The 10,701-nt window shown below is 31.0% G+C and overlaps 1 protein-coding gene across 1 annotated transcript; it reads right to left on the bottom strand.

Annotated features, from left to right (window-relative positions):
* Nucleotides 1–2,346: 2,346 nt before the first annotated feature.
* LOC126744815 (tachykinin-like peptides receptor 99D) lies at nt 2,347–7,848 on the bottom strand. Its single transcript, XM_050452378.1, has 5 exons — nt 7,828–7,848; nt 7,628–7,773; nt 5,704–5,824; nt 5,459–5,648; nt 2,347–3,212 (listed from the first exon to the last, which is right to left on the bottom strand). The coding sequence occupies exons 1-5, from the start codon at nt 7,846–7,848 to the stop codon at nt 2,446–2,448; spliced, it is 1,245 nt and encodes a 414-aa protein (XP_050308335.1). The 3' UTR covers nt 2,347–2,445.
* Between the last annotated feature and the right edge of the window lie 2,853 nt (nt 7,849–10,701).

Raw genomic sequence — 10,701 nt, forward strand, 5'->3', positions numbered from 1 at the left:
TATATAAAACCAAAATATTATTACAAGCTTATAATTGATAATTGGTTATAAAAATAATGTAACAGATATAAAAAAAAATTGGTATAATCATCAAAGGTGTAAAAGCAAAAAAAAATTAAATTTATTATTTTTTTAAATTGCCTTTAAGTATATTTTAAATAAAGATAATTTTAAAAATATTTTTAAAGTTGACCAAATAATCTTAAGTTATTTAAGAAATTTTGGATAAATAAATTTTGGATAAAAATCTTGTGTTTTATTAAACCCAACCAAAATAATTAATATCTGACTAAAATTGTCGCTAAAAATTATTATTAATTTTATACTCGTTAATGGTCATGCATGTTCAATAAAAACAAATAAAACAAATGTTATGAGAACTAATTTCTTCATATTAAAGGATTAAACCCTTTCGTTTTGATTTTTTTGTTAAACTTAAATGAAAGTCAAGTTTAACCAGGGTGTTTCAGTGTATACATTATACATTTTCACGGCCGATGAAAAGACTGACCTTTAAACAGGTATAAAGCCAAACCAAAAAATTTAAATAAACATTTTAAAAAAATATCGCTATACCACCTAATTGTATAACAACTAAAAAAAAGTACGGCAAACAAAAATAAATAGTCATTCAACTAAAAAAAATTGGTAGAGAACGAACATAATCGTAAGTATACCTCGTTTTTTTTTTGTTGCCTAAGTGATAATATTGATATCGGACGAATATTTTGTTTATACAAACAAATTAATAGTAATATAACAAAAAAATTGTTAAAGTACGAAAAGAGATGTCAATACACCTTCTAAATTGTTGCTGCAACAAACATTTTGTTAAACGACTATTATTTAGTTAATTCGCTAAGACCATGTTAAAATCAACGAAAAAAATTGTAGCAGAACCAAATCAATTTAACCATTAAAATTTGGTTTATATAACTATGAAGGTAGTTTGACGCATTTTCATATGCTCTTTTTGGTTGATTTTACTTATGCTTTTTGTTGAGTGTAGGTGGCCATAAGAACAAACCAATCCTTCCAATACAGCGATCTGGATAATTGTTACTTAGAAAATCACACGGTCTTTAAAAATAATGTGCTGGCCAACCATCATATTTGGCAATAATTCCTAGATGAAATCACATTTCTCTCATGCTTAAAATATGGTACAGCTTTAACGTATGCAAGAACGTTTATGACATAATCTTCATGGTCTCTCACTAAACACCTTCTAATTGGAACATGAAGGGGATGTACACTTCCCGTTGTTCTTAAATGTATTGTCAGTCATCCAAATACTTTTCTGTTATAATTCCTACGTGCCGAAATAGCATTTTCAAAATACGGAAAATATACGGTACCAAAGTCATTTTAACAATAAAAACACCCCCCAAAAATAAAATAATAAAGGTGAATAATAAAATGGTGAATTTTAGTTAAAGCAATATACAATAAATTAAAAATGTCAAGTGTCAAAAATCAATTACTTCATTTGTTTATTATCCAGATTTACCTCACATAATTCTAATTAGAGTAAATTGTAATTAGATTATGTTCAAATTATTATTTTTTTATTAAAATAATTTAAGAATTTTTAAAAATTTTGTTATTTTGACATGTTTGGATTAATCTGATGCCTAGATCAATAGCGAAGGAGGGTGGCAAATATACAGAAGAAACCGAATAATTACTAAGGTTAAGTGGCATACCCGGATTAAGCGTCAAAAATTCTTATTTCATCATCAAATCCGACTGCCGTTTTCAGGTTTTTTTTAGTAAAATTTAATCAACTATTTGATTCTGCTATCAAAATTACACCGTACTATTTAAACATTTGTCGAAAAATCAAAGTAACAGTTTTTAATTCAAGTGAGGCTTCCTACCAAATGTACAAAAACTTTCGCCTAACCCTGGATATAAGTATTTAAAATTACTTACATTTGACTTTTAAACAAGCCCAAATTGAATAAAATCGGACAAGTCTTTAAAAAATGATAGCCATTTAAACATTTACAGTTTCTCTACCTTCCCCTACTTTATGAAAGCCGCTATGCTAAAGAATCTTTGACCAAAATAATTGAAAATACTCCAAGGTTTTTAATTATGTTAAAAAAAGTACCTTAAGCTGAAATTTTCTGGAAAAAATAAGAATTGAATTATTGAAGTTTTAATTACGCCGTCTAGTAGCTAAATTTCGAGTTCGAAAATATTCTCGGCATTTTCACTTGCCCACTATTATAATGTCAAAAAAAATTCCAATGCTGTCAGATCCCGCGATATAGCCGCGATCCACAATTAGTGAAACACCCTGTGTGCCATTGTGGTGTATACAAAAGAAAGGTATCATGCTTGAATAAAATAAAAATATATTATTTTTTGTCAGTAAAGATTGGTTCTAGAACTAGCAAACAGGAGACAAAGGTTCTTGGAACATTCCAAAGAAAAAAATTAAAATCTTCCAACTGATATATACTTAGGCCCATAAGAAGCTTGATGAATATACCCAACAACTTGTGGTTTATCGCTTTTCTTTTGTTCAATCGTAGCGATTTTGCCCAGCACTTCCTCGTGTAATGGTATGCCGCGTTCGTAACTCTCAAATTCGGCGTTTGAGAAGCAACAGCAAACGGTTGTGCACACCATATCGTTAATTTTCCTGAAGACGCACAGAGTCTGATTTAAGAACGTGTACAAAAAGGGATTTAAGGCGCAATTCAGTAAATTCAAAATGGTGAAGGACAAATTGAGTTTCCAGACAATAGTTCCGTTTTTTATAGGGGCATACAGTTTTATGACACAGAAGAGCCAATACGGCATTCGGCATAACAAAAACGCGAGGATCAGGACTATAATGATCTTGAATGTTCGGATTTTCCGCTCCATTCGCAGGTTACGTTTCTTGGTTAAATTTTTTCTTATCTGAGAACTATTCGTGTTTTCCGTGCTGGTTTTCGTTGAAGAAGAGTTTTCATATTCTTCGATGTCCTTGTTGGCTGCCACTGGTTTTCGATGCTTCCATATCAGCAAGGCAATCTTGTAATAAAACCAAAAAAACATTGAAACCAAGGGCAGGAAGAATAAAATGTTTACGACGAGGTAGTAGAACCCTATAAGGCTTCGGGTGGAAGTTGTTCCAGTGCACATGTAAACTTCGAGGCCGCTCGGTAGACGCATCGGGATGTGAAAGTAGAATGTTGACATTGGGTAGGAAATGGCTGAAAAGGAGGATTTTTGTAATTGAATTAAGTTTTGTTCAGGAATTATTTTATTTAAGTCATATCAAGTTGTCCGTAACATAAAAGCAAAAAATGTTACAAGTTGAAAATTTGTATAAAAATTCTCCAATTAAAATGATCGAAAAAAGTACAGAGAAAATTTGCTTTGGTATAACGTTGATTTTTCAAAAGAATACCACTTTGCCAAAAAACTAATAAAGTTAAAATTTTGAAAATGTATACCGGGTGGTGCGCCGCCGAGCGGAACATAGGAAATCCCATGTAAATTTTAAGGGGGTCAATTATTGGCTTCCCTGTACATTTTACAGAAAAAATGTAAGATAACTTTTTGAAGAAACCAACTTAGCAAACCCTCGTGCAAAGTTTCACAAAATTTTAACAAGCGAATCTTGAATTATTTAAATAAATGTAATTGCAAAATTACCAAATTTTCGGTTCAGGTAAAACCAGACACCAGCCACCAGCAAACAATTTGTTATAAGGCTTTGTCAAATCTGACGTACAGCCGAATACAAGAAATGTTTTTTTTTGAGTTTATCAATCTCACAACCATACATTCAAAGTAAGACACGTTAACATTACTTTTTTATCTAAACTTTTATTTAATATAACGATGAAGTTATATTAAATATTTATATCTATTTTTTCGTCGATTGAATAATTCATACTTGTTTTCAAATATTGACTGTCACTGATTTATTGACACTTTTCCTCACGTCAGTGACAATATTCATTTTACTGGTGCCCGTTTGGTTTTACCTGAACCGAAAATTTTGTAATTACAATTAATGGAATAATTCAAGATTTGCTTATTAAAATTTTTTGAAACTTTGCACAAGGATTTGCCAGATTGGTCTCTTTAAAAAGTTATCTTACATTTTTTCTATAAAATGTACAGGGAAGCCAATAATTGACCCCCTAAAATTTACATGGGTTTTCCTATGCCGCTCGGCGACGCACCACCCGATATAGAAATTCATCAATTTAAATGACCTATTTAAGTGTTTTTTCAAAAAAATACACGGAAACGACAAACATTTGGTAAAAAGGTGATTAAAAAAAATATTACTTTAGCCATAACTTAAAAATATGAAAGTTAAAATGTTGAAAATTTCTATGGATTTTGACATTATAAATGTCAATTAAGATGAATAAACACCTATTTGGGCGCTTTTTAAAAAAGTTACAGGGAGAAGGGAAAAACATTTTTCGTTGGTGGAAAGCTGATTTTTTCAAAAAAAAAATATCTATTCTTGGCCATAATTCATAAACTGACAAAGTTACCGTTTTTAAAATTTATATGGAAGCTTCTTAATTAAAATGACCGATGTTCTATTTCAACGTTGTTTAAAAAAACTACAGGGAGAAGGGATTTTTTTTTTGAAAAAGTAATTTTTTCGAAAATATCTTATCAACTTTAACAAAAACTACGAAAGTGACACTTTTGAAAATTTGTATGGAAGTTCCTCAGTTAAAATGATTAAATATCTCTTTGAGCGCTTTTGGACAAAAGTACACGGATAGATGAAAAAAACGTTTGGTGATAAGTTAATTTTTTTTAAAAATACCAATTTGCCCATAACTCAAAAAGTTACAGTTTTGAAAATTTCCATGGAATTTTCTTTATTAAAAAGATACCTATTTCAGCATTTTTTTAAGTACAGGGAATACATGATTTTCTGTCTGGTAAAATGGTGATTTTTTTTTTTTAAAGATTTTATTAATTTGCTCTAACTCAAAAACTATGAAAATAACACTCTTGAAAATTTGTACAAAAATTCTTCAAAAGAGAAAAAAACTTTTGATAAAAACGTGATATATTCAAAACTATAAAAAAAACCAATTTTGACAAATTTTTAACCTTTTTGAAAATGTGCATAAAAATTCCTTAATTAAAATAATTGGATAGGATAACTCTTAGAGCGTTTTTTTTGAAAAAAGAACAGGGAGAAAGGGATTTTTTTCCCTTTTTTCAAAAAATACCAATTTGCTCATAAGTTACATTTTTAAAAATTTGCATGAAAATATTTCAATTAAAATAATCGGACACCTATTAGAGCGTTTAAGAAAAAAGAAAAGAAAAATCTCAGAAAGTATTCAGAATATTATAGATATTCTACGCAATTTTAACACAATTAATCGACCCTGTAGGTCTCAACCCACATTTTAGAGACTCCAATGGGAATTAAGTAATTATAAAAAATCTCAAAAAAAAAACAACTCACCAAGACACACCATCCACAGTACGAAAGCTCCCAAAACGCATTTCCACAGTTTTGGATCCCATTTCTTATTCAGAGCGTAAATCACGTTGTGGTAACGGTCCAGGGCTATAGTAAGGAGAGCCACGGAGCTGGCCATGCTGCCCAGCACTTGTCCCACTGGGTTGTACCAGCAAATAAATTCACCGAAAGACTGTATTTAATAAACTGATTTTATCATATTACATCTAATAATTTCTTGAACTAACCCATACTAAATCCAAAGGTTTTCCCAGCATGTCCAAATTGTTGAGGCAAAAAGTCATTACCGTTAAGATGTCCGAGAAGGCGAGCGATATAATGCATGTTTTTTGAAGATATTTATACTTCCTGAAAGTTAATATACAGTGCTTTCATTTCAAAACGATCCACCCTTAATAACTTAAAAAAAAAAAAAAAAAAAAAAAAAAAAAAAAAAAAAAAAAACACGTCAAATTAGATATACAGGGGGACGTTTAATTATGCCTTTACTGAAGTTCTGTCAATCACCTCCTCACCTCCAGCTAACCTCACTTTAATATGTCAAATGGGAACCCCCATCGTGTGATACATCATAGTAAGAAGCGTAAAATTCTCTATTCAACGATAAAAAAAATGAAATCGGTAAATGTGTAAGCAAATAGTTAGCGAAAACGTCTAGAAATAATGAATATTTTATTTACGCCAAACTTTGGTATTTTAAATGTATACTTTTAGTGTGGTACCTACATCATTTTAAAATTCTTACATTTTTTATAATAGATCATCAAAAAAAAAATACAAGCAATTTAGAAGTTAAAATGTGTGGTAACAAACAGTACATTTAGTTCAAGCAAATTATTTATTTTTTTAAGTAAAGAATGTGTACCGTTATTTGCGAGAAAAAAGAGTGTCTTCAAATTTTTTGCAAAAATGAACTCGGAGAAGATGATTTTGATAGGAGAATTCAATTTTTTGAGGTGATGTGCCAGCGAATTGACGACGATCCTCATTTATTGAAGAACATTTGCTTCAGTGACGAATCGACCTTTTTTTTAAATGGCCTGGTGAACAGACATAACTGTAGATACTGGGATAATGAAAATCCGCATGTTTTTCGGGAAGGCCATACCCAATATCCCCAAAAAATTAATGTTTGGGCAGGAATTTATGGGAATGAAATAATCGGGCCATTTTTTTTGGAAGAAAATTTGACTTGCGAAATTTATTTAAACCTTTTAGAAAATGGAATATACCCTTCCATCATCCAGTCTATGGAAAATCAAGTAGATCAACATGATGCTATATTATTGAATGAAAATAATATACATTTTCAGCAGGATGGAGCTCCCGCGCACTACACTTTGGTAGTTCGAGAGTGGCTTGATGAAAATTTTCGAGAAAAGTGGATTGGCAGACGTGGTGCAATCGAATGGCCTGCGCGCTCTCCGGACCTAACCACACTAAACTTTTTCTTTGGGGCTACTTAAAAAGCAAAGTTTATAAAACCCCACCTGAGAGTATTGAGAATTTAAAAAATAGAATATTTCAAGAATGCAGAGAAATTAGCGGGCAGATCCTTGCCAATGTTCGTAAGGAGTTTGAAAATAGGCTTTTTTATTGTCTTGCTAATAACAGCGCGCATTTTGAACATTTAATAAAATAAATTTGTTAAGCTAATTAAATTTGTTTTTCTACCCTACCGATTTACACTTTAATTGCTTCTTGGTGAATCAATTTTATTTTTTTTTACAACTATTGATAGCATAATGAATGCCCTTTAAAATAATGTATCACACCATGGGGTAGCCATTTGACATATCAAAGTTTGGCGTAAATAAAATATTCATTATTTCTAGACATTTTCGCTAACTATTTGCTTACACATTTATCGATTTCATTTTTTTTGGTACCGTTGAATAGAGAATTTTACGCTCCTTACTATGATGTATCACACGATGGGGGTTCCCATTTGACATATTAAAGTAAGGTTAGCTGGAGGTGGGGAGGTGATAGACAGAACTTCAGTAAATGCATAATTAAACGTCCCCCTGTATAGCTAATTTGACGTGTTTTTTTTTTTTTTTTTTTTTAAGAAAGTTATTAAGGGTGGATCGTTTTGAAATGAAAGCACTGTATAATTGTTTTGAATGAACTTCTTTATTGGTAACTTACCGTAATAAAACGACTCTTATGGCAAATAAATGACCGACCACGCTAACCACCGATACCAGCAATATAACCCAATAATAAACGGTTTTGTCAAAGTGGATTGGCTTAAAGAAATCTTCGGTTACGTCTTTGCGTAATGAATCGTCAATCTAAAAATGAATCTGCAATGATATATTGAGTAAAACTGGTCAAATGTTACGTACCCTAGATCCGCCAGACCCCATGTCACTGCATAAAATAAACCACTTAATTGTTGTTAATTGATTATAATATGATTATCTCTGGAAAATCAACAATAAGAGCATCGATAAGGGTTTGCCGCTTTGTTTTATTATTTTTAGCAGGAACTTCGGGATTGCGATTCAATTATTCAACCATAAAGAGATTAGAAATACGTCGATTACGTTAATGTAAAAGTATTTGGATAGGAATTAAGTTTACTTCTTTTGTAGGATTCTGTCCGGACTATCCTGTTTTTATTCCTGATAGCACAAGTAGTTTTATTCATTGGCGAGTTTTTGGGAAGGGGGCTTCAGGATATAGGTAGTTAATATAATAATTTCAACCGTTCTTGTACCTCAAAAACCTTTTAACTTAAGGATAAGATTATCAGCCAATGTTCAAAAGTACTAATTGGGCATTACTTAGGAGCCAATTGAAATATTTTCACGTTAACATAACGACTAGACTAGTCTCTGGAGATGGAGGGTAGAAATGTGGTTGTGGGATTCAGGAGTTTAGTTACGCCAGTTTTAGTTAAGACATTTTTTTGTAAGTTCTATTACTAAATATTACAATTCGGAGTATTTCACGAAATAAAATTGAATTAAAATATTTAATTAACAGAATTTCTTTAATCATATTTATTTACCATCATCGGTCGGTTTTCTTCCTGTTAATTTCATTAAATATGGATTTACTTTCTATAAATCCTAGTGACCCAGGTGATTTTGTTCATAAAATGTGATATCCAATTGGATAATATAACACTAAATAAGGTAATAATTAATAATGTGTTTTAAGTATGTAGAACAAGTTAGAAACCTGGTTCAATGCACATGTAAATAATATATGCGAAAGAGCATTTATTAAATTAGTTACTACATGCATTTAAAAAGATTTGACGATATAATTCAAAGAAGATTCTTCTTGAAAGCTTAGTGTCCTTGATATCTAAATATTGGATATGGACCTTTTTAGTAGAATACAATAAATACAAATTTCAAAAAATTTAGAGCTCTTGTCTGCGGTCTACTAGATCTATCACGGAGAGAACGTTAGCCAACATGTAAAAAAACACATAGTTTGAATTTTTGCTTTAAAAATAGGATAAAATTTCTCAATGACTTATTTGCATATACCTTAGCAAACGTATATAAAAGCATACCTGCAAAAGTTAAGGCACTAGGGATGGTTGCTTTTAAAATTAATATGGAAGAAAAGGATGAGAACACCTGGAATGAATATAAGACCAAAAGAAATAGTATTGTGAATAAAATCAGATGGGAGAAGAAAATATATTATCAGGAGACCGTTGATGAACATAGAAATAATCCAAAAGAACTGTAGAAAAACCTTAAAACTCTTTTACCAGGAAAAAATCAAACGACGCCAGACGAAATAAAGTTTGAGGTGGCAATAGTAAAGCAAGAAGCAGAAATTGCGAATAAATTTAACGAATATTTTGTTAGTAGTATTGCTAGTATTATCCAAAATATTCCACACCCAGCAATAAAATTAGATCCTAGTTTAGGAATTTCCAATGATAATAAAGTTTTTTCTAATTTTGAAATAATATTCATGGCAAAAATGAAAAGCATTCTTAAAAGTTTAAAAAATGTTGGAGGTGGTGAGAGTGGAATATCGAAACAGGTTCTATGTGACGTCGCATATATTGTTGGTGATCGTCTCTTGATGTGATTAATACATCTCTTAGTACTGGCATCTTTCCTGAATAAAGGAAGTTATTCCAGTTAACACTGATTCCTGTTCCCAAGGTGTCAAACAAAAAATTACGATGAGTTTAGACCAATAAATACAGTACTCATTTATGAAAAGTTGCTAGAATTATGTGTAAAGGAGCAGCTTCTTGATTTTTGCAATAAGAATAAATTTATAATACCAAATCAATCGGGTTTTCGGGAGTCTCACTCATGTGAGTCAGTTATTGTTGGTTTGAGTGATGATGTTTTCTCAGGGCCATTGATACTGGTGAAATGTTTTTGGCGGTATTTCTAGATTTCAGAAGAGCCTTTGAAACTATAGATAGAGATATTTTGATAACAACATGATATTGTAATTTATTCGAATGGCTCTGTATAAATAAATTAAGCTTAAATACAAATAAGTCTAAATTTTGCGTCTTTGCAAAGAAATCAAATAACTTGAATAATGTGCGGATTATTGTGAATGGGGAAAAAATCTTTTATGAAAAAGAGATTAAGTATCTGGGAGTGATTTTAGATGCTAACCTAAAATTCCATGTCCATGCAGATTACATTATAAGGAAATTTTCGAAAAAAGTAGGATTTCTGACACGAATCTGTAAAAATTTTTCTATGCAAACAAAATTACAGCTATACAACGCCCTTGCACTTCCCCGTTAACAATTGTTCTGCGGTGCTATTTGGTTTGCCTCAGTACAAAGTGGACGAACTGGAAATAATACAAAACAGAACTATAAGATTAGTATTGAAATGTGACCGTTATACTCCTGTTGCGTCTATGTTAAATGTCCTAAACATGTTATCTGTAAAACAAAGAATTATTTTTAATGTGTACTTGTTTACCTTTAAAATAAAGAAACGTCTACTACCCGAATCTAGTTGTCAAAAATTAAGAGTATTCGCAGATGTACATGAATACAGTACAAGAAATCGTACAGATTTTATTCGGGTAGATAGATGTCGAACCAGTCAAATGCTCACTACTGTTTTATTCAAGGGCTTAATTGAGTTTAATAAGCTACCCAATGACATCAAAAGCTGTGATAATTTGAACCAGTTCAAGCGGCACCTGAGAGGTTTTGTTTTGAATAAATGTTGAAATATTGTGAAATTTATTTTTATTCTTGCCTT

The sequence above is a fragment of the Anthonomus grandis genome, chromosome 1, assembly GCF_022605725.1.
Source record: "Anthonomus grandis grandis chromosome 1, icAntGran1.3, whole genome shotgun sequence".
In the NCBI taxonomy this organism is placed as follows: Eukaryota; Metazoa; Arthropoda; class Insecta; order Coleoptera; family Curculionidae; genus Anthonomus; species Anthonomus grandis.

Excerpts from the sequence above, each read along its gene's own strand:
- LOC126744815 (XM_050452378.1), bottom strand. The coding sequence starts at position 7,848 with ATGGGGTCTGGCGGATCTAGG. Across the intron at positions 5,825-7,627 it reads ATAAGAGTCGTTTTATTACG|GAAGTATAAATATCTTCAAA; the intron begins GTAAGTTACCAA and ends ATTAACTTTCAG. Across the intron at positions 5,649-5,703 it reads AACCTTTGGATTTAGTATGG|TCTTTCGGTGAATTTATTTG; the intron begins GTTAGTTCAAGA and ends TATTAAATACAG.